A 25,879-nucleotide genomic window follows, 5' to 3' on the forward strand; every position below is an offset into this window, starting at 1 on the left:
AAATACAAGGTTTCTTTTGGTGAGATAACATTCCTATGGAGAGGGACATGATGAGCAAATAAGCAAGTAAAGCAAGATGATTTTGAACAGTGCTGGAAAAAAAATGAAGCAGGGTGTTAAGAAGAAGAGAGAAATGAGGGGCACTTACTATTCCTTTCTGGAGTGTGAACCTTTGGGCTCACGTATTGATGAGGAGTATTGATCCTTGCAATGTTCTGGGAGAAAGACTTTCTATGCAGAAGAGTGAGTGACCACAAAGGTTGTGGGGCAGGAGTAAGCTCAGTAAATTTCAGGAATAGAAAATCTGTGGGTAAAGAGCACTGAGCAAGGAGGAGGTTAGTGTCAGATTACTTAGGGTCTTATGGGGCAAGGAAAGGAGTATGGATTTTATTGGAGGAGCTCATTGGCAGGTCTGATAATGCTATAGAATGATATGACAACTAATTACTTGTTCTTAAAGCATCTAAATATTTTGTAAGATTTTTTTTTTTACAGATTATTGAGTTATCATTACTACCCAAAAGATATAGATGGAATTGACATTTTAATTAACTGTCATAATTTTCAAACACTCAATACCCTGATAAGTATAAAACAAAAGAGAATGTGACTTTTGATTAACTTTAATAACAAAAAGGACACAGTAGTAAAACCCCATTTTGCTTCTGTTGCCCTATAAGCTAACCAAACTGGACATGGGGGACAGATTATAAAGCATTTTACTTATAGTTTCTATGACTTTTCTTTAATTAGATTCCTGTCTTACAGATGGGACTGAGGCATATTACACAGGCAAGAAAAGAGGCTAGTTAGAATGGTACAGAGTACCCAAACCAAATGCCATGTCAGAAAATGTCATGGGTATCAGGTTAATGCATTAGGAGAAAATTGCTTTCAAATCATAATAGTGTTAGTGGTATTTGTTAACTTTGCCACAGTAATTTTGCAACATCAGTCTTCATGTCAAAAAGTCAGTTTGTTCCCGTGAATTGCTTATTCTCTTCTTACAACATGCCCAGCAGCACAAAAATGAGAAATAACCTAAAAGTAGAAAAGAGGCTTCATTTATGTTCTGAAGCAAATTAAAATAGAAGTAAGGAGGCACAACCCATGGAGCTGAGAGTCTCTCACTGAAGATCTGTGAGTGACTAGCTTGTTTAGTTATTTATGTTCCATCACCACATCCCTCAGCTGCACATTGGAAAGGAGCCAGTGTCATTTCAAACTTCAGAGAACAAGAGCACTTGTAGTCTCTGCTATTTTTAATGTGTTTCTCTTTTCATCCTTCAGATCCTACTTAAGGCAGAGGAAGACGAGATCCGAGGGAAGAAGGGAACAGTTTTCAGTATTGGATCATCTCTTAACTATAATTCAGTTACCCCCAAACAAAGATACAACTTACCTTTCACATTCTTGGGCAGCCCTTGTAGTGTTACCTCATATTAGGTAAGAAGTAGCTGTGTTTAATTTTGAAAGAAATACTTAACATCCGAATGAAAATGTGCTAGCTATTCTTTGCCATTTTGTGGAAAAGCCATTGAATGGCAGTTTGAACTTTTCCCTTTTTCTCCCCTCTCCTTGGACAGGCCTCTTGAGAAAGAGAAGGTGACACCACTAGTGACGTGCTTCATAGAGTCACTCTTCATGGCTGTTGACAGAGGGAGTTTTGGAAAAGGTCAGTTACAATCACCATTTGTTCTCTTCTCTGTCTTTTCTGGCACGCCCAAAGTAATTGTAAACACATGTAATACCAAAGAATAGTACTAGCATTGTGTTCTGACATACTCTTTGTTTGATAAATATGGACAAAAGAGAGTAAGCTGGTCATGTTTTACCTGTACCTCATAATGTGACCGGGTCAAGGTAGCATGAACATGAAGAGTCAAGTGTCAACTGGATGCTGTAGCGTGGTAGACCATTCATTTCAAGCCCCAGCCTTCTGCCATGCCCACCCTACTCCTAGGGTTTACATTAGGCTCCAGGCTTTTCTATTTGTTCACCTTGTTCAAGACCCATTCCTTTATAACCGTCTCACTGTCCTTGCATACATGTTCCCTCTGCTTGGGGAGCAGGGATCTTTTTAAGTCTTTGTCACTTAGTGAGCTCTCACTTATCCTACAAAGCTCAGCTCAGGCATGGCACTTCCAGGAAGAACTTCCTGCCTCTTCCAAGCTGAATTGGGCTGCTTTACCCTGAGACCTTTTGCTGCTGTGTGTCCCGCAAAGCCTGAGGATAGCAGTTTAAAAGCAAGTCTTTTCTTTTATCCTAGCACATATATAGTAGTCATTCACTTGCTTAAATATTATTGTGCTGTGTTCTGTGTTAGGTACTAAGCAGACATATCAGAGAATAAAGTGGACTCTGCACATCTCAAGTGCTCATGGCCATGGTGTCTAGTGGCTGCAATATTGGATTATGGCTATGTATCAGTACAAATATTTTTACCATATTTTAGGGCCACATTTTATCTTGGTGGCATATTCTTTTTCTTTTGGATAAATTTTTTATTAGGATATATTCATTATGCTGGGGGGGATTTGTAGTGACAATTCCAATTATACTTACATTGTACATTATTTACATTGGCCCCATCATCTCTCCTCCTCAACTTCCTCCCCACCCCACTTAAAAGAATTGCAAGAGGCTTCTTTCTTTACTTGTTTCATTTACTTATTTTTAAATTTTATCGTTTTTACATTTATTTGCATGTGTATACATTATTTGGGCCACCTTCCCTCCACCCCCTTTTCCAATCAGAACCTATTCCACCCTCTTGTTCTCTGATTTTATTGGAGAGAAAACATAAAAGATAATAAGAAAAATAATGTTTTGCTAGTTTGAGATAAAAATAGCTATACAGAGAGTTTCTTAGTGTTGCTTCCATGCATATGTATATTACAGCCCAAATTGGTTCATCTCTACCAGACCTCTTCACTAGCAAGAGGTTTCTTAGTTCTGTTTCATATAGGTATATGAAGTCTGGCTACCATATAGCATCACCTTAATCTCCTTCCTTCACCCTTCCCCAACTCCAAGTACTCCCCCACACACAGTAAACCTATTTTAAACTCCTGTTTTTCGTTACTAATATTTAAGTTGATGATCAAAGGGGTGTCTCAATGTATGCTCACTCAGGGTGTACTTTACTTTGGTCCATTCAACCCCTTCCATTACTCTCCCTTACCCTTTTCCTCCCATCCCCCATTTTTTACCAGCTTTCAGTTCACATCCTTATATCCTCTACCTTCACATCTATGTTAGGCGATATTATTGATGCTCTGTCATTCTCTTTTCCTTTTCCTCTTTCCCTGAGTTCCATAGTTTCCCTGAGTTCCATAGATCAGTTCCACTATTACAAACATGTTCTACATCTGAGTTTGTATATGGCCATGCTTGTTTTTGTGTATATGTTTATCTTGGATCTGTCTTCCATGTATAAGAGAAAACATGTAGTTTTTGTATTTCTGATCCTGGCTTACTTCATTAAACGTGATATCCTCCAGTTATGTCCACTTACCTTCAATCCACATGTCCTTATTCCTTATGGGTTAGTAATACTCCATTGTATATATATATATGTATATATATATGTATATATACCACAATTTCTTGATCCATTCATTGGCTGTAGGGTTGTTTCCAAAGCTTGGCTTTTGTGAATAGCGCTGTGATGAACATCAGTGTACAGGTGTCTCTGTTATATCCTGTCTTATGTTCCTTTGGGTAGATGCCCAGGAGTGGTATCACTGGATCATATGGCAGTTCTACCTCTAGTTTTTTGAGGAATCTCCATACTGCTTTCGGTAGTGGTTGTACTAATTTGCATTCCCACCAGCAGTGTATAAGGGTTCCTGCTTTGCCCCATCCTCGCCAGCATTTGTTATTATTGCCCTTGATTATGGCCATTCTAACTGAGGTGAGATGAACTCTAAGTGTTGTCTTGATTTGCATCTCTTTTATAACCAGGGAAGTTGAACACTTCTTCATGTATTTACTGGCCATTTGTACCTCTTCCTTTGAGAATTCCGTTTAATTCGTGTGCCCATTTCTTCAATGGGGTGTTGGTTCTTTGGGGGCTGAGTTTTTTGAGGTCCCTATAGGTTCTGGTAGAGTCCTTTATCAGATGAGTAGCTGGCAAAGATTTTCTCCCATTCTGTTCTGCTGTCTCTTGAGTCTGGTGACTGTTTCCTTTGCTGTGCAGAAGCTCTTTAGTTTGATGCAGTCCTTGTTTGTTCATTGCTTCTCTTAGATGTTGAGCCTTTTGAGTTCTTTTTGGGAAGTCGTTCCCTGTACCTATCTGTTCCAGTGTATTTCCTACTGCTTCCTGGAGTTGTTTCAAAGTTTCAGGCCTCATAGTAGGGTCTTTGATCCACTTTGAGTTGATTTTTGGTACAGGTGAAAGACAAGGATCTAGTGTCAGTCTTCTACATGTGGCTATCTGGTTTTCCCAGCAACATTTGTTGAGGAGGTTGTCTTTTCTCCCTCGTGAGTTTTGGGCTCCATTTTCAGGGATCAGTTGGCTATAGATGTGTGAGTTTATGCTGGATCTTCTATTTGGACCCATTGGTCTTCCTGTCTTTGTGCCACTACCATGTTGTAGTATAGTTTGGAGTCGGGTCTTGTGATGCCTTCAGCATTGGACTTTTTGCTCAGAATTGCTTTGGCAATTTGAGGTCTTTTGTGTTTCCATATGTATTTCAAGTTTGCTTTTTCTATTTCTGTGCAGAATGTCATTGGGATTCTGATAGGGATTGCACTGAACATGTAGGTTGCTTTTGGTAGTATGACCATTTTCACAATGTTAAATCTACTGATCCACGAGCATGGAAGGTCTTTCCATCTTCTGATGTCTTCTTCAATTTCTCTTTTCAGTGATTTATAGTTTTCATTAAAAAAGTCTTTGGTTTCTTTCATTAATTTTATTCCAAGGTACCTAATTGTTTTTGAGGCTATTGTAAATGGTATTGTTTCCCTGATTTCTTTCTTGGTCTTTTTGTTGTTGGTGTATAGGAAGGCTACTGCTTTCTGTATGTTAATTTTGTATCCTGCTACTTAGATGAAAGAGTTTATGATTTTTGTCATCTGCAAATAGGGATAGTTTGACTTCTTCTTTCCCTATCTGCATCTCTTTTATTTCTTGCTCTTTCTTACTGTTCTGGGTAAGAATTCCAAAACTATATTGAAAAGGAGTGGAGAAAGCAGACAATGCTGTCTTATTCCTGACTTTAGCAGGAACGGTTTCAGCTGTTCTCCATTTAGTATGATGTAGGCTTTAGGTTTGTATATAGCCTTTATTATAGTGAGGGACATACCTTCTATTTCTGGTTTCTTTAGGGCTTTTATCATGAAAGGGTATTGGAATTTGTCAAAGGCTTTTTCTGCATCTGTTAAGAGGATCATGTGGTTTCTGTCCTTGCTTCTGTTTATATACTGTATTACATTTATGGATTAACATATGTTGATCCATCCTTGTATTCCTGGAATGAAATCTTTTTTTCCTCTTAACCCTTTAGAAATGTGAACATTCTTAGCTTGCAGGATTTCAGTCAGGTATGATGTCACTCTGCTGTAATCTCAGCATTTGGAGGCTAAATTTGAGACAGCTTGGGCTACATAGCTACACCATATCTCAAAAAATCAAAACAGGGCTGATGGAGTGACTCAAGTGGTAGAGTGCCTGTCTGGCAAGTATGAAGCCCTGAATTCAAAACCCCAGTACCACTACCCCCTGAAAGAAAAAGAAAGACTGTCCTAAAAAAAACCCAAACAAATAAGTACAACCAGTCTACTTAACAGATCTGCCTTATGGACCATAGTTTGCTGACCCCTGGGCTACAGATTAAATGAGTGTTTAATTGATATTGATTAAATATGTATATTGGCTAGTAGCTATTGGATATGTGACTTTTTTGGGTTTTTTGGTGGTTGCTGGGGTTAGAACTCAGGGCCTTATGCTTGCAAGGCAGGCACTCTACCACATGAGCCAGTCCTCCAGTCCTGATATGTGACTTCTTATAAATTGGAGAATAATATCATCATGAGTTTCATACAGAAATAACTTGACTTTGGAAAAGTCCAAGTCTACTTTCATCAAAAGTTCTAGGTTATTCTAGTTAGAGTCTAGTTTGAGATTAACCAAAAGTGTTTCAAATTTTGGAGTTTTTTGGATTTTGAAATATTTGCATAAACTTTATTGTTTGAGTATCCTAGTCTGAAAATCTGAAATCTAAAATGCTCCAAAATCTAAAATGTTTTGGACATAATAGCATTCTCAGAAAGTTTCAGGCTTTTGGATTAGGGATGTCCAACCTGCCCATGTGTTACTCTTAGGTAATAGCATGTGAATATTCATTCTCTCTTTCTGAGTATGTGTTTACCCTAAGAAAGATAAAACATAAGACTAAAAGTTTTCTGCTCCTTTCTGTTACATTTAGACACTTGATAGATAATTCTTTAAAAAGCACAAATTCACTTTTAAAGAACTTTCTATAAATCACAAGGATTGGATAAATGATATGTTTGATAGTTGTATCAAAGAAGTAAGTAATGTGGCTTTTCCTGTTTTTCCACCCTTAGGAGTCTTGTTTGTTCTTTGCCAAGCTGTAAATACTCTGCTAAGTTTGGAAGAGTCTTCTGAACTTCTTCATTTGGTTCCTGTGGAACGTGTAAAGAACTTAGTATTGTAAGTAAATGGTGTTTCTGTTTTGCTTAATAATGAATAAAATATATAAAGCCTCTGTTTATGTGAAATCTTGGACAAAATAAAAATCCTTATGATCTATTTTAGACCTGAGTTATACTCATACAGTGAAATTCAATACTGATTTAGATCCTCCAATTAAAATAAGCATTTATTTTGATCTGGTAAAGTTATTTGCTTATTCTAGAGTCATTTTATTCCCAAACTTTTTAAGGCAAATTTACTCACTCATTTTATTCAGTCTGTATTTGTTTGCTTTTCCCACATACTGGGCCCTCTTCTGGGCCAATTCATTGCCTTTGTGGAGTTAATGTTCTAGCAAGAGACACTAAACAGTAAAGAAATAAAATACATAGCTTGTTAGAAGATGTGGAGTGCTGAGAAGAAACTGAAAGCAGAGCCTGGGGATAGGAGAGTCCAGAGGGTAGAGTAGTGGTGGTTCTAAATAGGGAGGGTCTTACGCAAAAGTAACATCTTTCAGGTTTCCTTAAAGCGGCAAGGGTGTGGGCCATGGGGATGTCAGACCCAGGTGTTCATTGGGGGTGAGGTGAGTGCCTAGCTTAAGCAGCAAGGGGGCCATTGTGAAAAGGATGTCGAGGTAGAAGCACTAGTGCTAGTGTATGAGCATCAGGCTACCGCAGGGCCTTGACTTTCACTTGGAATGAAGAGGCAGGCCCTCAGAGGGTTTTTGTCAGGGAAACCACTTAAGTTTGCACAGGATCACTTAGGCTACTGTGATGAGGAGAGGCTCTAGGGGAATAAAGGAGACCAGTTATGAGACTTAGGGCAATAATGCAGAATCTCTTTACATTTCCAAATCAGGGTGAAGCTGTCATTTGTCCATGATTAAGTTGATTTAAATAAACTCTTAGAGGGGATAAGGGGGAAGGGAGCCTATTTCTTTGCTTCACCATATTTACCACATTACATATTCCTCTTTCTTGACTATTTAAACTTCTCACCCTCTAGTCCTTGTTATAAGCAGTGAAAGATGAGTGTAAAAGTTTAAAACAAGTGCACACGTATCACAACAGAGTGGGGTCAGTACGTCCCCGATTCATAGTACTTAGTATGTAGAGATTAAATTGTATGATAGATGCAGTAATAATAAACAAATTGCATTTATTGTCCTAATTGTGTGCCAATCACTGTTCTGCATACTTTGTATATATTATTTAATTTTAATTCTTGCAACTCCAGGAGGTGTAGGTACTGTTACCATTATAGATGAGGGAACCAAAGTTTCAGAATACACCCTGGTCTCAGCCACTGTCTCCTGTCTGGATCATTGCCATGGCCTCCTAATGAAGTCTACATGCTTTTGCCCTTGTTCTTATGCTCTCTGGACTATACCAGCAGCCAGTAATTCACTCCATTGCTCATAACTTCCTAGCACAGTGCTTCTCAGCTAGGGGCAGTTCTGGAGACCTGTTTTGGTTGTCGTAACTAGAGCAGAGTGGGGTGCTGTTCTGGTGTTCAGTGGGTAGAAGCCAGGGCTGTTGCACAGCATACAGTGCATGGGGTAGCCCCAGCAAAGAGTTCTAGCCCAGATGCCAGCAGTGCCAACATCACTGAGAAACACTGCTCCGTAGTGTCTCTCTTCACTTGGAATAAATTCCACAGTCCTAACTGGGTTCCTTGGGGTTCTGTATGATCCAACCCCTGGCTGTTTCTGACACCTTCGGCTACTCTTCCTTGCTAATTCAGTTCTAGCCAAACTGGTCTCCTTGATTTTCCTGTAGAAAAGCACACTTCAGGCTAGGATTTGGCTTCACTGTCCTCTCTGCCTAGAATGCTTTTCTTCCAAATACCCTTCAGGCCCACTTTTTCACTTCTTTTGGTCTCTGCATTCCATGACTGTCCCTATATCAAGTAGCACTCCTCTTCATATGCCTTCACCCTGGTGCCTTGTGCCCCTCCACCCCCTCCACACTGATACCTCTCTAGGTTCTTCCCCAATGACTTTTCTCCACCATACTCATCACTATCATGTGTATTATTTATTGGCTACTTCCCCTACTAAAATGTAAGTTCCAGGAAAATAGGAACTTTGTCGTTTCCTCAGTGTACAGAAAAGTCAGTGTCACGTAGTAGGCGCTCAGTAAAATACCTGCTGAATGAAGATGGCACACAAAGGCTAAGCAGTTTGCCTAGGGTTGTGCCTTTGGTGTGTCATGAGACTGAGCTCAGAGCTGGGCTGCCCTACCCCAGGGGTGTGCATTAGCTCAGTGCCTGGCATGCAGCAAACTGTGTTACACATCCTCTTTTTACATGGCTGTCATTTGCAGCTGTGGATTGGAGAGGCAGCATGATACCTGGTCAAGTAGCATATGAATCCCACCTCTGCCTCCAGCTAGCTGTGTGTACCTGACCACCTCACTCATTGTTGCTGAGCCTGGATTAGTCTTCTATGAAATGGTGCTAAATGTCCACAAAAAACTTCCTTCTTCTACATTTTATATTTCCTGTAGTTTGTATTGTCTGGATACACTGAGATGTGTGGTACAGTTGGGTCTTACAGCTGTCTTGTTACAGAACATTTCCATGGGAGCCATCTGTGTTGCTGTTGGCTGATCTCTATTATCACAGATTATCCCTCTGTGGCTGCAAAAGGCTGCTTTCTCAGGAAGCTTTAATGGAATTATTTCCCAAGTTACAAGCAAACATTTCGACTGGCGTATCCAAGGTAATGCTGTTTTGTGGTATGTTCTCAAACCCTCTTTTGTTTCTGTGTAACTGCTAGTGGTCATCAGAGTTCCTTTTTTAGGTAGTACTCCTGTTTAAAGCAGTGATTCCTAAACATGGAATTGCAGCAGAATTAGCTGGAGTGATATTAAAATTGCAAATTATGGGTCCCAGCCTCCAAAGATTCTGTTCAGTAGGGTTAAGGTGGAAAAACCCACATTGTTTTTTTTTAAAGCCTTGTAGATGATTCTGCTACTCATTGAGGTGTGTAGACCTGAACAATTTACTGAGAAATATGAAATCACTGATTTCAACTGACCTGTAAGCCTAATCAGCTCCTTGCCTTTTTTACAGAGATGCAGACAGTTCGTAGTTGAAAGAGATAACAGCCTTATCCTCTCAGTCTCATCTGATCATTAGCCCACATACTACTTGAATTGGTTGGTGTTAGATATGAACTAAGAAATAGAATAGGTATTTTTTACTTTATTCAATTGATATCTTTTTCTTAGTTCTGTGAAACTTAGATCTCACTGACTATAATCCAGTTTCTTCCTTGATTTAAACTTTGTAATTTGAAATATGCCTTTACTTTTTTTAGATTCGGCTTTTGACAATAAGGATCCTAAACCATTTTGACATTTGGCTTCCAGAATCGATGGAGGTATTTTAACTGTTTCAGTGAATAGAATTTTAAAATACAATTTTATATTTATTATTTTTTTATTTCTTTTTATGTGCATACAATGTTTGGGTCATTTCTCCCCCTTCCCCCGCCCCCTGTATATTTTTTAAATTTCTAAAACATATCTTTGCAGAAATTTAGCACATAAATATAAAAACTGATTTTTTGACTTCTTATTCCCTGCTTACCAACAAGGCTACCATCAAAAATCTACAGATAATTAGTGAATATTCTTTCAAATTTGGGGGACCATACATACACAATTTGAACAGATGTTGTTATGGGACTTTTCTGTATCAGCAGCTCTAGGTTCACCTCATTCCTTTTGAAGTTTGACTAATATTCCACAGTTTAAAATACCTTAGTGAGTTCCCTGTTGATGGGTAGTCAGGTAGGTTTTTTATCATTTCCTCATTTCCTGCCACATCTTGCAGTGAACCGTCTTGCATAGATAACTTCATGAAGGGAATTATTTCCACAGAGTGAATTACTAGAAGTAGAATTTGTATGGTGAAAGCAAATATTCATTTTTTTATTTCAATTGCCAATCGTGAATCCTTTTGATAATTACTTTTGCTTACTTTTCATTTCTGTGCTGAACACTAAACCTGAGTTATCTACCAAAAAATAAATAGCATGAGGAAAAATGAATTTACGTAAAAAAAATTTACTTAACTTAAAAGTATTAATATATTCAAGAAAAAAGCAATATATATTATACCCCAGTTTGGTTCATCCCCTCCATTATTCTCCCTCCTTGCCATTCCTCTTAAAATAACTTCAGCAGGTTTCAGTGTTCCATGTTCATACATGTAAAGAAAGTACATCAACCATATTCACCTTCATTCACCCTCCCCTACCACTATGGTCCTTCCCTTAACATGACCTGTTTTACATTCCTGATCCACTTTTTTCCCTTTGCAAGGCAAACACTCTACTGCTTGAGTCACACCTCCAGCCCTTTTTGCTCTGGTTATTTTTGAGATAGGGTCTCCCTCTTTGCCCATTGGCCTGGCCTGTGATCCTCCTATTTAAACTTCCCACTGTGGCTGGGATGACAGGCATGTTACACCACACTCAGCTTTTTCCATTGAGGTGGGGGGGCATCTCACAATTTTTTTTTTTTTATCCTGACTGACCTGGAACCTTGATCCTTCCTGTCTCAGCCTCCCATTAGGTTGGGTGCAGTTTTTCCTTTCTTAGACCTTTAACCATGTTTAATGGTCTCTTTGGAAAACCACAATACTGACCTGCCTCCTGGGTTTTGTTTGGCTGTTCAGGGTGATAGGCTGACAGAGCGGCAGTCCACCTTTGCTATCCTACGCCAGGCAGAACTTGTTCCAGCAACTGTGAGTGATTACAGAGAGAAGCTTCTTCACTTGAGAAAACTGAGGCACGATGTGGTGCAGACCGCAGTCCCTCCTGGGCCCTTACAAGAGGTAAAAGTTCTTCTTAATTTTTGCTTTGAGTCTTGTTTGAAGAAGTATCCCAAGTAGTCCCCTCCCCTCATTTTTTCTTAAGGGAAATCCCCAGTTCTCGTTGATGCTTTGAGTTAAATGATCTGCCAGTCTATTGAATAGTAGAAGTAATTTAGTGTCCTCTTTTTTTGAGCATGTGAAGGTATGAAGCAGTTATGACCAGTCTTCATTTTGTCTTACTGCTTTACCTGGTTGGAGGGGGAGGTGACCAATTTAGTTTGGTTGACTTGAGGTCTCTGGTGGTTACTATCCAGTTACAGGATATAGTGCATGAGCATTTAAAAATGTAGTTCTTCACTTTTATCATTTCTCTAACTTCATCAGCCTTAGACCTTGATAACTGGTTAATTTTGCAAGTGGACCTCGCATTAAAAAATTATTTTTTAAACCTGTTTTGTTGATAAAACAGTTATAAAATGCAGACTCTGTCTTTAAGAAGAAGCTTTAAGGGTAGAGTGTAAATGACTGATCTGGGGTTAGGTGGCAGAAATGTTTCATGAGGAGGCAGAATTCACTCTGCTGGCACCTGACATTGTCACACAACAGTGTAGGTAGACTAGTCAAGATTTCCAAGATCCAGGTCTGGCTTTACCACTTACTGAACCTGGAGCTGCTCTGTGATTCAGTTTTCTTATTTGTGAAATTAATAGTCCATAACTTACTGGGTTGCTCTGGGAATTATATGATATAAATATGAAGTGCTAGAATACTGTCTGATACCTAGTAATCCCTTTATAGTGGCTATTATGATTATTAAAGTTATTTTCTTTTTGTAGTGCTAGGGCTTGATTCCAGGGCCTTGCACTTCGCAAGCACTCTACCACTGAGCTACATCCCCAGTGGTTTTTTTTTTTTTTGAGTCAGGGTCTCACTATATAGCCCATGATGGCCTTAAACTCAGCATATAGTCCAGGTTGGCCTCAAACTTGTGATCCACCTGTCTCTGCCTCCTGAGAAATGGGATTACAAATGTGTCCCACCTCACCCAGCCATAAAATTGGTCTTTCATCAAACATATATTGACCATCTGTGACTGAGTGCTGGTGATATTAAACTCAGCTCCTACCTTCAAAGAGATTATAGTGTCAGGGACAAGAAGAACTAGGAAACATATCATCACTCATGGTAATGAGGCAGGAGTAACTATGATAGCTGCAGAAGAGAGTGTTCAGTAAGGATTTCTAGAAGGGAAATGTTTGGTTCACCTTAAGATGAGGATAAATGACCCAAGCAGCATTGTATGCACATATGAATAAAAAAAAAGATGAGGATAATGTTCCATTTGAGAGGAAGAACCTGTGTAAGGGAAGCAAGGCCTGAGAGCATAGTATATTTAGGGAAACTCCAGATTGATTTGGTGGAAAGGTTCTAGGGCACCATGACAGTTCTGTTTGACTTTGCAGTGTTCTCTCCCCTATCCTATTTCAGTTAGGCTACTGTCTCTGCTCTATAGAGATGATTGCTCTGCTGATTGATTGTCAGTAAATATTTTTTTTCCCATAATGAATTCCCAAGACTATGTACTCTTTACCACATATTCTGTTGATCATCTCAGCAGAGTGCCTTTCCCCACAGAGTACATTTTCATTAGAAAATTGTTCATACACTGGGTCATTGAGGAAATAAAAGAGGAAATTAAAAACATCCTGGAAGTCAATGAAAATGAATGCACAACCTACCGGAATCTATGGGACACAGCAAAGGCAGTCCAGAGAGGAATGTTTATAGCCATGAGTGCATATATTAAAAAGACTGAAAGATCTCAACAGTAACCTAATGCTACATCTCAAACTCCTAGAAAAACAAGAACAAGCAAATCCCAAAACAAATAGAAGGAGAGAAATAATAAAAATAAGAGCTGAAATCAGTGAAATAGAAACCAAAAAAACCATACAAAGAATTAATGAAACAAAAAGCTGGTTATTTGAAAAAATAAATAAGGTCAATAGACCCCTGGCAAACCTGACTAAAATGAGGAGAGAAAAAACCTAAATTAGTAGAATCAGGAATGCAAAAGGGGAGATAACAACAAACACCATGGAAGTCCAGAATATCATCAGACTACTTTGAGAACCTATATTCAAATAAATTAAAAAATCTTAAAGAAATGGACAGATTTCTAGATACTTATGATCATCCAAAACTGAACCAAGAGGACATTAATCACCTGAATAGATCTATAACACAAAATGAAATTGAAGCAGCAATCAAGAGTCTCCCTAAAAAGAAAAGTCCAGGACCAGATGGATTCTCTGCTGAATTCTATCAGACCTTTAAAGAAGAACTGATACCAACCCTCCTTAAACTGTTCCATGAAATAGAAAGGGAAGGAAAACTGCCAAACACATTTTATGAAGCCAGTATTACACTTATCCCAAAACCAGGCAAAGACACCTCCAAAAAGGAGAACTATAGGCCAATCTCCTTAATGAACATTGATGCAAAAATCCTCCATAAAATAATGACAAACAAAATTCAACAACACATCAAAAAGATCATTCACCACCACCAAGTAGGCTTCATCCCAGGGATGCAGGGGTGGTTCAACATACGAAAATCAATAAATGTAATAAACCACATTAACAAAAGCAAAGACAAAAACCACTTGATCATCTCAATAGATGCAGAAAAAGCCTTTGATAAGATCCAACACCATTTCATGATAAAAGCTCTAAGAAAACTAGGAATAGAAGGAAAGTACCTCAACATTATAAAAGCTGTATATGACAAACCTACAGCCAGCATTATACTTAACGGAGAAAAACTAAAACCATTCCCTCTAAAATCAGGAACTAGACAAGGATGCCCATTATCTCCACTCCTATTCAACATAGTACTGGAATTCCTAGCCAGAGCAATTAGGCAAGAAGAAGGAATAAAAGGGATACAAATAGGTAAAGAAACTGTTAAAATATCCCTATTTGCAGACAATATGATCCTATACCTTAAAGACCCAAAAAACTACTCAAAAACTGCTAGACACCATCAATAGCTATAGCAAGGTAGCAGGATATAAAATCAACATAGAAAAATCATTAGCATTTCTATACACTAATAATGAACAAACTGAGAAAGAATGTATGAAAACAATTCCATTTACAATAGTCTCAAAAAAAATCAAATACCTATCTGTAAACTTAACAAGGTAGGTGAGCCACCTCTACAAGGAAAACGATAAAATACTGAAGAAAGAGATTGAGGAAGACTATAGAAAGTGGAGAGATCTCCTATGCTCATGGATTGATAGAATCAACATAGTAAAAATGTCGATACTCCCAAAAGAAATTTACATGTTTAATGCAATTCCCATCAAAATCCCAATGACATTCATTAAAGAGATTGAAAAATCTACCGCTCAATTTATATGGAAACACAAGAGGCCACGAATAGCCAAGGCAATGGTAAAAAAAGAACAACACTGGAGGACAAAGCACTAACTATAAAACCAGCATGGTACTGGCACAAAAACAGACATGAAAACCAGTTGAACAGAATAGAGGACCCGGATATGAAGCCACACAACTATAACCAACTTGTCTTTGACAAAGGCGCTAAAAATATACGATAGAGAAAAGACAGCCTCTTCAACAAAAACTGCTGGGAAAACTGGTTAGCAGTCTGCAAAAAACTGAAACTAGATCCATGTTTATCACCCTATACCAATATTAACTCAAAATGGATCAAGGATCTTAATATCAGACCCCAAACTCTAAAGTTGGTACAGGAAAGAGTAGGAAAAACCTTGGAATTTAACAGGAATAGGCAAGAACTTTCTCAATGGAACCCCAGCAGCAAAGCAACTAAGAGATAGCATAGATAAATGGGACTTCATAAAACTAAAAAGCTTCTGCTCAACAAAAGAAATGGTCTCTAAACTGAAGAGACCACCCACAGAGTGGGAGAAAATATTTGCCAGCTACACATCAGACTAAGGACTGATAACCAGAATATATAGGGAACTTAAAAAACTAAATTCTCCCAAAATTAATGAACCAATAAAGAAATGGGCAAGTGAACTAAACAGAACTTTCTCAAAAGAAGAAATTCAAATGGCCAAAAAAACACATGAAAAAATTCTCACCATCCCTAGCAATAAAAGAAATGCAAATTAAAACCACACTAAGATTCCACCTCACCCCTGTTAGAATAGCCATCATTAGCAATACCACTAACAATACTTATATTGTACGTTCATTACATTGCCCCCATTGAGTTTTCCCCTCAGCCTCCTCCCGCCCCACCATGAAGCAATTGCAAGAGGTTTCTTAGTTCTGTTTCATATAGGTATGTGAAGTCTGGCTACCATATAGCATCACCTTAGTCTCCTTCCTTCACCCTTCCCCAACTCCAAGTACTCCCCCACACACAGTAAACCTATTTTAAACTCCTGTTTTTCGTTACTAATATTTAAGTTGATGATCAAAGGGGTGTCTCAATGTATGCTCACTCAGGGTGTACTTTACTTTGGTCCATTCAACCCCTTCCATTACTCTCCCTTACCCTTTTCCTCCCATCTCCCATTTTTTACCAGCTTTCAGTTCACATCCTTATATCCTCTACCTTCACATCTATGTTAGGCGATATTATTGATGCTCTGTCATTCTCTTTTCCTTTTCCTCTTTCCCCGAGTTCCATAGTTTCCCCAAGTTCCATAGATTAGTTCCACTATTACAAACATGTGCTACATCTGAGTTTGTATATGGCCATGCTTGTTTTTGTGTATATGTTTATCTTGGATCTGTCTTCCGTGTATGAGAGAAAACATGTAGTTTTTGTATTTCTGATCCTGGCTTACTTCATTAAATGTGATATCCTCCAGTTATGTCCACTTAACTTCAATCCACATGTCCTTATTCCTTATGGGTTAGTAATACTCCATTGTGTGTGTATATATATATATGTATATATACCACAATTTCTTGATCCATTCATTGGCTGTAGGGTTGTTTCCAAAGCTTGGCTTTTGTGAATAGCGCTGTGATGAACATCAGTGTACAGGTGTCTCTGTTATATCCTGTCTTATGTTCCTTTGGGTAGATGCCCAGGAGTGGTATCACTGGATCATATGGCAGTTCTACCTCTAGTTTTTTGAGGAATCTCCATACTGCTTTCGGTAGTGGTTGTACTAATTTGCATTCCCACCAGCAGTGTATAAGGGTTCCTGCTTTGCCCCATCCTCGCCAGCATTTGTTATTATTGCCCTTGATTATGGCCATTCTAACTGAGGTGAGATGAGCTCTAAGTGTTGTCTTGATTTGCATCTCTTTTATAACCAGGGAAGTTGAACACTTCTTCATGTATTTACTGGCCATTTGTACCTCTTCCTTTGAGAATTCCGTTTAATTCGTGTGCCCATTTCTTCAATGGGGTGTTGGTTCTTTGGGGGCTGAGTTTTTTGAGGTCCCTATAGGTTCTGGTAGAGTCCTTTATCAGATGAGTAGCTGGCAAAGATTTTCTCCCATTCTGTTCTGCTGTCTCTTGAGTCTGGTGACTGTTTCCTTTGCTGTGCAGAAGCTCTTTAGTTTGATGCAGTCCTTGTTTGTTCATTGCTTCTCTTAGATGTTGAGCCTTTTGAGTTCTTTTTGGGAAGTCGTTCCCTGTACCTATCTGTTCCAGTGTATTTCCTACTGCTTCCTGGAGTTGTTTCAAAGTTTCAGGCCTCATAGTAGGGTCTTTGATCCACTTTGAGTTGATTTTTGGTACAGGTGAAAGACAAGGATCTAGTGTCAGTCTTCTACATGTGGCTATCTGGTTTTCCCAGCAACATTTGTTGAGGAGGTTGTCTTTTTTCCCTCGTGAGTTTTGGGCTCCATTTTCAGGGATCAGTTGGCTATAGATGTGTGAGTTTATGCTGGATCTTCTATTTGGACCCATTGGTCTTCCTGTCTTTGTGCCACTACCATGTTGTAGTATAGTTTGGAGTCGGGTCTTGTGATGCCTTCAGCATTGGACTTTTTGCTCAGAATTGCTTTGGCAATTTGAGGTCTTTTGTGTTTCCATATGTATTTCAAGTTTGCTTTTTCTATTTCTGTGCAGAATGTCATTGGGATTCTGATAGGGATTGCACTGAACATGTAGGTTGCTTTTGGTAGTATGACCATTTTCACAATGTTAAATCTACTGATCCACGAGCATGGAAGGTCTTTCCATCTTCTGATGTCTTCTTCAATTTCTCTTTTTAGTGATTTATAGTTTTCATTAAGAAGGTCTTTGGTTTCTTTCATTAAATTTATTCCAAGGCACTTTATTGTTTTTGATGCTATTCTAAGTGGGTTTGTTTCCCTGATTTCTTTCTCAGTCTGTGCATTGTTGGTATATAGAAAAGCTACTGATTTCTGTATGTTAATTTTGTATCCTGCTACATAGCTGAAAGAGCTTATGATTTCTAATAGTTTTGGGGTTGAGTTTTTGGGGTCTCTTATGTATAGGATCATGTTATCTAAATAGGGATAGTTTGACTTCTTCTTTCCCTATTTGAATCCCTTTTATTTCTTGCTGTTTCTTACTGCTCTGGGTCAGAATTCCAAAGGGTGTGGAGAAAGCAGGTTGACTTTAACAGGAATTGTTTCAGCTGTTCTCCATTTAGTATGATGTCGGCTCTAGGTTTGTTGTATATACCCAGAAGAATAGCAAAGCATGGAGCCTGGGGTTCACTTGCGTGTGTGGTGGCGGGTTCCTGGCACTGAGTAGTAAGTTGAGGGTTCCTGTGGGGCAGCAAAGCCAGTGGGTTGAATCGTCTGGTGCCTGCAGACAGCAGACACCCTGGGTTCTGCTTGCTGACTGTGGGATTCCAGAAGCCCAGTACAACAGCGCTGCAGGCACAAGGAACCAAGCCTGCTGGCTTGTGTGAGCAGCAGGAACCCTGAGTCCTGCTTGTGTAGGGTTTCCCTGGCATTTCAGGGTGAAGGTTAGCAGGTTGTATAGCTGGGCGGAGCGTGGAGCTCTGAGTTCCTGTGTGTGCCAGGAAACAGGATTTACCGCCAAGCATAGAGTAGTGGAGCCATGCTGGGACTTCAGAGGTGGGGGATTGGGAGTGTTGAGCTGCGAGTCTTCTTCCCATTCTTCCTGTAGTTAGTTGCTTCTCTATTTGTGGATTCAGAGATGCTTTTGCTTCTCTCTGGTTACAGGACCCCATGAGTGTCTTGGGATTCCCTGATCTTCCTTCTTCAGGGTACTTAGTCGCTGCTGGGGTTTAGGGATATCAGCAAACCACCATCTTGCTCAATCTCTGATGGGTTTTTTCTAGATAGGGTCTCTTGAACTATTTACCTGGGCTGGCTTTGAACCTCAGTCCTCCTGATCTCTGCCTCCAGAGTTGCTCAATTACAGACATGAGCCACCAACACCTGGCCAGTGGCCACCAATTTTTAAAAATTGATGGTTTTTGGGTTTTAGGGGGTTCACAGAATGCCCATGAAACAGGTAACAATAAAAACAAGTACCTTTTAATTTTACCTGTAAAATATGCAAGAATAAAACAGCTCTTAATGTTGTTCTTGTTTGCTGTCCTTGCCATAGAAAAAGAACCAGTGTTCTTTTACTTGCTAGACGTCTATTGTTTGAGAAACACATATTTTACAAACCTTGCATTATTTCTCACTGGGTTTGGGAGTTGGGGGAAGGGTAGGGAGGGAAGCAGAATGTAGTCATTTTATAAAGAAGGAAACTGAGGCACAAAGAACTTTAGTAGTTTGCCCAAGATCATACAGCACCTAGCTGGTTGAACTGGGATTCAAACCCAAGTGTTGTGGATCCAAGTCCATTCTATTAACTGCTATGATCCACTGCCTCAGCCAGTGACAAGCCAAATAGTTTCCACTAAAAAATTTAAAGCCAGGAATTAATTTTAATTTAAGTAGTATATACACAGAACATACATAATAGCCTAGGAAATAATGACTTGCATTTGAATTGTACTTTATAATTTGCACTGTGCCTTTACATCCATAATCTCATTTAATCTCACAACAAGGTGTGTAATGTTAATCCCTTTTTATAAGTGAGTGAGCGGCTCAATGAAGCAAACTAGGTAGGTAGGTAGGTAGGTAGATGGCAGCCACAGGAAAACTCAATGTCGGGTTTAAAGCCTAATATTCATTTCCACATTTGTTCACTGCTATAGGACATCAGCCACAGGAAAACTCAATGTCGGGTTTAAAGCCTAATATTCATTTCCACATTTGTTCACTGCTATAGGACATCTGCCCACTGTGTTTCCTACCAGGGGTTTCAGTCCATGACTCTTGAAGGCGATGGGGGAAGCCTTCCCCTTTCAAGCAGAGCAGTTCTGCTCTTACCTGTTTTAAATGTTAGCATACTCTGTTATGTTTCATTTGGAAAAGGAAATACTAATTGAGTATGTATTAACAACCTATCCCCAAGTAATAATAAAACTTCCATTCTACATGCATCCAGTACAGGGTGATGTTGGTAATAATGAGTGTCATTCTAAAAGGTGAGTGAGTAAATTTCAGAACTCAGACATGTTCCTGTGAAGGAAGCCTCAGCTGCCATTCCCAGCTACTCTGTGCTTTACTGGCTGCTCTTTAAGTTTGGTCTTACCAGGTGATGGCAGTGTTCGTTAGGACGCAGTGTAGAGTCACTCTTGTCCTTTATGTGTGAGCCTTAGGAATGAATATGAAATGCATGATGTTTTAATGATTGTTCAGTGTTGAATTGTGGGATGGAGAAAAATTGTTATAAACCAAATTTTGGGTTGGTATCTGTGACTTCTTTTCTTAAATCACGAGCTTCCAACACCGAGGCTGTCTAGGTTGGGCTACACACATTTGAACACTTGTGTTCTTACCACCCACTCACTAAGCAATTCTCTTATGATTGCAGGTGCCACTTCGTTATTTGTTAGGCATGTTATATGTCAATTTCAGTGCTCTCTGGGACCCTGTTATTGAACTCATAAGGTAAGCATGTGAAGCAATTCCACTTTAATTGGCACTCAATGATGGGGCCAGGCTATACCCCTAGGTGTGATTTAAGTGAATGGGTTTGCAATGTAGCCCCAGTACAATATATAATTTAAAAATGTAAAATAAACAAATGAAAATAAATGCATGGGTATGTACAGTATTTGCAACTATCATAAGTCTTTTGTGTAGTAAGGTAAAATAAATCTTTTTTTTCTGTGATACCTAGTTTTTCAACAGTTCAAATGTTATGTATATATTTTCCTATGGAGGACTTTCTCTTTTTACTTTATATGATACTTTTGAATTATTGAGATTGTTTATAGTAAAAAGCTATAATACTTGCATAATTTTATTTATATATTAACTCATTGAACCATACTTTAAAAATTAAATTAATTTAGAAGCTTTTCAAAACTCCTACTGTCTAGCATACAAACCCCTTTCATTCTAACAAAGGAGTTTAAATCTTTTTATTTATTTTTTGCTGTTGGTAATGCAGTTTGAACTTAGGGCTTCATTCTATCACTTGAGCTGCACCTCCAGCCCCTAAATAAGGACTTGAATACACACGGGCAAAACATATGTTATGGCTCATATGTAAAAATCTTTCCTTTTACAGACATCTGTCTTCAGGTTGTCCACACTGCTTTTTATCCATCAGAAATATGTCATGTTTGGCCTTTTAAGATCCTGACAGAAGCAATTTGTCTGCCTTTCACTGCTGGTCAAGGCCATCAAACCAGTGTGCTAAGACAAGTGCTGTCGAACATTAACTTCACTTTTTCTTAATTGTGCCTTCAGCAGACAGGGAGAATCTGACATGCATGGTTTATGGCCCTTTGTGAAAAAAGTGCTAGTGCTTTTCTTGTTTTGTTTTGAGATAAGGTCTTATTATGTAGCCTGTGCTGGCCTCAAACTCATGATCCTTTTTCAGATGCCTGAGTGCTAAAAATACCTTTTCTTCAGTTACTAACTGCCTTTTTAAAGGTTGTCCATAGTGGATGGGCTATCTTCCTGTTGGGCCCATCTTTCTGTCTGGAAATCATTTGTTTTCCACGTGTGATACACAACATATCATCCATGTCTAGTATAAGGTTTATGCATATTCATAGAAAGTTAATGACAAAGGATTTGAAAAATTTGAGAATATTTTTCTTGAAATATCAAACTATTTAAACACTTTATGTAATTTATCCAATGTCTTTTCATTAAGTTCTGAAAGGTATTTTTCAAGTAGTTAATGAGTGTTTAGTCTGCCTTTGTGTTAGTAAGTATATTTGAATTTGATGGAAGGAAACCTACATTTTTAAGTACAGATGAACAAAATGACTTCTCTTCAAGCAGAGACCTTCTTTCCGTAAGGGCCACACTTCATCCACCATACTCCATTTCTGTTATTTGGTCTCCAAAAATAATCTCCTTAGAACAATCTACTTACATTGTTTTAGATACTCTTTTGTTATGAAGATATCATAATGAGACCCATTGTTTTGTACAGTGTATATACACAGATAACAATCTAGTTTTTTATGATTATAAAAATAATTTGTGCAGGCATTTTGAAAAATACAGAAAAATGTAAAAGTTCTTTAAATCCCACATTGAGGGCTAATGTTAATATTTTAGTTATATCCTTTCTGGTTTTTTATGAGATATCTCAAAGTAAAGATCATATCATACCACATATTTTGTGATTTTTTTTCTCTTAGTTCTCATGCCCATGAAATGGAAAATAAGCAATTTTGGAAAGTCTACTATGAACATCTAGAAAAAGCAGCTACACATGCTGGTATGCAAGGGGGTGTGGGGACCTGGGAAGACAGGTGATTGTTTAATTTTTTTACTGTATAATTTTGCATGAAATTGGGAAACAAGAAATGTATTATTTTTGATAACCTTTATATGTTTTCATATGTTATAAAAGAAAACAGTGTCCTCTCAAGGACAAACATTAACATTCTCTAGTGATTGTGATGACATTTTTCTCTTGCAGAGAAAGAACTGCAAAATGATACACGAGATGAGGAGAAGTCCACAGGGGATGCAAGTTGGGAGCAGGTCCAGAAAGCAGGTGTTGGAGCTCTCTATCAGGAGCAGTTAGCATTGAAAACTGACTGTCGGGAAAGATTGGACCATACCAACTTTCGATTTTTGCTCTGGCGAGCTCTGGCAAAATTCCCAGAGAGTGTTGAGCCACGATCCAGGGAGCTTTCTCCACTTTTCTTGAGATTTATCAAGTAAGTGTCCTCTTCTAGGAATACATCACTGGTAGGGTGTGAGGCAAAGGAGGTGAGAGACATTAATATTCCAAATTGACTGAGTTCTTTATATGTTTTCAAATCACTGTCATGTCTGTAAAGTACTGCTCTGTTAGATAACAGCTAAACTAGTTTTGTTCACCACTTAATTTTTCTATGAATAAAAATACAAACGGTACCAATAAAAAAAAATTCCAGGTTAATAAATAAGGGTCATACTGAGTTTGATCAATATACAAAGCCCTTGTTGTTTCTTGCCCTGTTCATTATTTTATTGCCCACCTGGGACTGGAAGAAATTTTCCAGTGACCCAAGTGCAACTATCTAAGTCTTTTTATTTTTTCCACAATACTGGGGAAAGTGCTCAAAGAACAACAGCCTTCTGGAGCATTGTTTTGTTTTGACTGGATATGCTACACGAGTGTCTGCTTTAAAACTCTAAAGACGAGGGATGTATGATGCAGAATAGAGTTAAACAATCAATAAACAGTATGTTTTCTAGTAATACTGCGTTATATGGGAAAATGCTGTAGGTTTAGGTTAAGCAGGCTGTAAACCACAGCATGCCTGGCTTATTCAAAGAACAGTGAAGAGGTCTGGGTGACTAAAACAGTGTGTTCCAGGGAGAAAGTGGTTGTAGCTAAGGGCAGAAGATTAACAGGAAACCAATTTGTGGCATTTACGTGATATTAAGAACTTTTGACTTTTACTGTTGGTGAAATGGGAGGACACAGGGAGGTTTAAGCAGAAAGATGATCTGTCCTAAGTTTTAAGGATTTTTCTGGCTGCTGTGTTGAGAATAGACTTTAGAATGGCAGCAAGAAGAGATTGCAGGTGTAGGCAAGAATTGCTACTGAGTTGACAAAGGTTACAGTATTAAAGAAGGATATTCTTTGAAGGATTTCAATTTGGTAAGATACATTTTTGAAGGATTGCAGTCAGATCAACCTATGGGATTTGCTAACAGATTGTGTGTAGTATGGGGGTGTGTGGTGATTGTAGGGAATAGGAAAGAGGGAGGAGGAATTGAGTATGTCTCTTAAAGTTTTAGCTTGAACAACTGAAAAAAAAGAGTTACCATTTATTGAGATTGGGAGAATGCAAGAGGTGCAGGATTGTGGAGGAGAATCATCAAGAGTTCATTTGAAAGATATCTTATGCTTGGAACACTAAATAGATGCCCAGGCAGATGTCAAGTAGGCATTGGATTTAGATCTGGAGATAATCAACTGGACATTCTCAGTACATGGACCATATTTAAAATCATTTGACAGAGTGTGAAATCATCTAGGGTATGAATGTAGGGTGAGAAGACTTCCAAGGGTTTAATATCCAGAATGTACAAGGAACTGAAAAAACTCAATAGAAAATAGAAGCAACCTGACTTGCAAATGAGAAATAGACCTAAATAGACATTTCTCAAAAGACATACAAATGGCCAACAAGTATATGAAAAAGTACTTAACATCACTAATCATTAGGGAAATGCAAGTTTAATCCACAATGAAGTCATTTCAGTCAAGAACACAGAAGTGAGTCAAGTGAAGCAGCATGTGCCAGTAATCCCAGCACTTGGGAGGATGAGGCAGGAGGATCTCTTGGGCTCAGGATTATAAGACCAGCGTGAACAAAGCAGTGAGAACTCATCTCAAAACAAACAAAAAAGGCAGATTTTCCTGCCACTCAGCTTCAGGTCTTACTTTTAGTCTTTAATCTATTTTCAGTTGGTTTTTATAATTGATGAAAGTTTGAGGTCTAGTTTTATTCTTCTCCATATAGATATCCAATTTTCCCAGCACCCTTTATTGAAAAAACTATCCTTTCTCCAGTGCATATTCTTAGCATCTTTGTTGAAAATCAGTTGGCCCTAGATGAGTTTACTTGCAGGGTCTTTCCTGATTCATTGGTCTAAGTGTCTGTTTTTATACCAGCACCATGCTGTTTTGATCAATACAGCTTTGTCACATGCTTTGAAGTCAGGTAGTGTAATGCTTCTGGCTTTCTGACTTTTGCTCAACATTGCTTTGGCTCTCTGAGATTGTGACACTATACTTATGAAAGGATATTGGGAATGTAGAATGCATCTGGAGGAATGTGATAGCATGGTCCTAATACTACAGTCTTTTGACATAATCTGCCTCTATCCAGTTTTAGTTCCAGTAACAGGCTGATTTCAGTTCGGTTCAAATTTGACATTTCACATCTTCAACAATGTACCCCTGGAACAGCCTGTCTTCGATAGTTGATGGTTGACTCATCAATGATGGAGAATAAAAAAGAATAGAGGTGTTGAAGTTTGACTAATGTACCTCTGATGTCTCTTCTGTGTATGATTCTGTGTACCATGGACATCGCTCTCATCAACAGAATTAGGACTTTCTGATTAGCTTTTATTCTTTGTCTGTCATTATCACTCTCTTCCTGCTGTAGCAATGAGTACTACCCAGCAGATCTACAAGTAGCTCCAACACAGGATCTGCGGAGAAAAAGCAGAGGGATGGTGGCAGAGGAAATAGAAGAGGAACCTGCTGCTGAGTTTGATGAAGAATTGGAGGAAGAGACTGTGCCTCCAGATGACCGTCCACAGAAGAAAAAGACAAGGAGAGCTGCAGCAAAGTGAGTTCACTATCACCAAATGGTCACAGATCCATGGTTTAAGAGGAGCAGGATGCAATATCTTTTAGCCTAAGTGAGAAATAGACTTATACAAGATGAACTACTCAGATCATTATTTACATAAGTGCCACTTTTTCCTGGGATTTTCTTTTACAGCCTCCAAAAAACTTCAGTCTTCTAAGTTTACTGTTCTGAGAAACAGTCTCGTCCTGGGATATGAGAACTGACCTGAAGGTGCTGTGACACCAAGAGAGAGGCAGACAGATCCAGGATTTACAAGTCAATTTCCTGGGACTCCACTGGACTTGCTGTCCAGGGCTACGTTTCTTCAGTCAGTGAGTCCTCAGTAAATTACACTCTGCAATCCTGGGTCTGTCTGTGGCCTTCAGCTCTCTTGGGGCTGGTTGTCATACACTGGGCCTGGGTTGTTTTGAAACAGTTACTTATTATTAGTCTTTTCTTGTTTAGCCACAGAGTGTTAGAACCAGGGGAACTTTTGAGGTTATTCCTTTGATCACAGCTCCTTTTAA

General features: G+C 38.7%; 1 protein-coding gene across 1 annotated transcript in view; it reads left to right on the plus strand.

Annotated features, from left to right (window-relative positions):
- Positions 1–25,879, plus strand: part of Utp20 (UTP20 small subunit processome component) — a 100,658-nt gene that overhangs the window by 16,145 nt on the left and 58,634 nt on the right. Inside the window, exons 13-22 of the mRNA XM_074084223.1 lie at positions 1,291–1,446; positions 1,587–1,675; positions 6,577–6,682; positions 9,236–9,386; positions 9,987–10,049; positions 11,351–11,509; positions 20,393–20,469; positions 22,185–22,264; positions 22,469–22,712; positions 25,164–25,349. Coding sequence (XP_073940324.1) covers positions 1,291–1,446; positions 1,587–1,675; positions 6,577–6,682; positions 9,236–9,386; positions 9,987–10,049; positions 11,351–11,509; positions 20,393–20,469; positions 22,185–22,264; positions 22,469–22,712; positions 25,164–25,349 — 1,311 coding nt within the window. The remainder of the gene's footprint in view (positions 1–1,290; positions 1,447–1,586; positions 1,676–6,576; positions 6,683–9,235; positions 9,387–9,986; positions 10,050–11,350; positions 11,510–20,392; positions 20,470–22,184; positions 22,265–22,468; positions 22,713–25,163; positions 25,350–25,879) is intronic.

The sequence above is a fragment of the Castor canadensis genome, chromosome 8 (genome assembly GCF_047511655.1).
Source record: "Castor canadensis chromosome 8, mCasCan1.hap1v2, whole genome shotgun sequence".
Taxonomy (NCBI): Eukaryota; Metazoa; Chordata; class Mammalia; order Rodentia; family Castoridae; genus Castor; species Castor canadensis.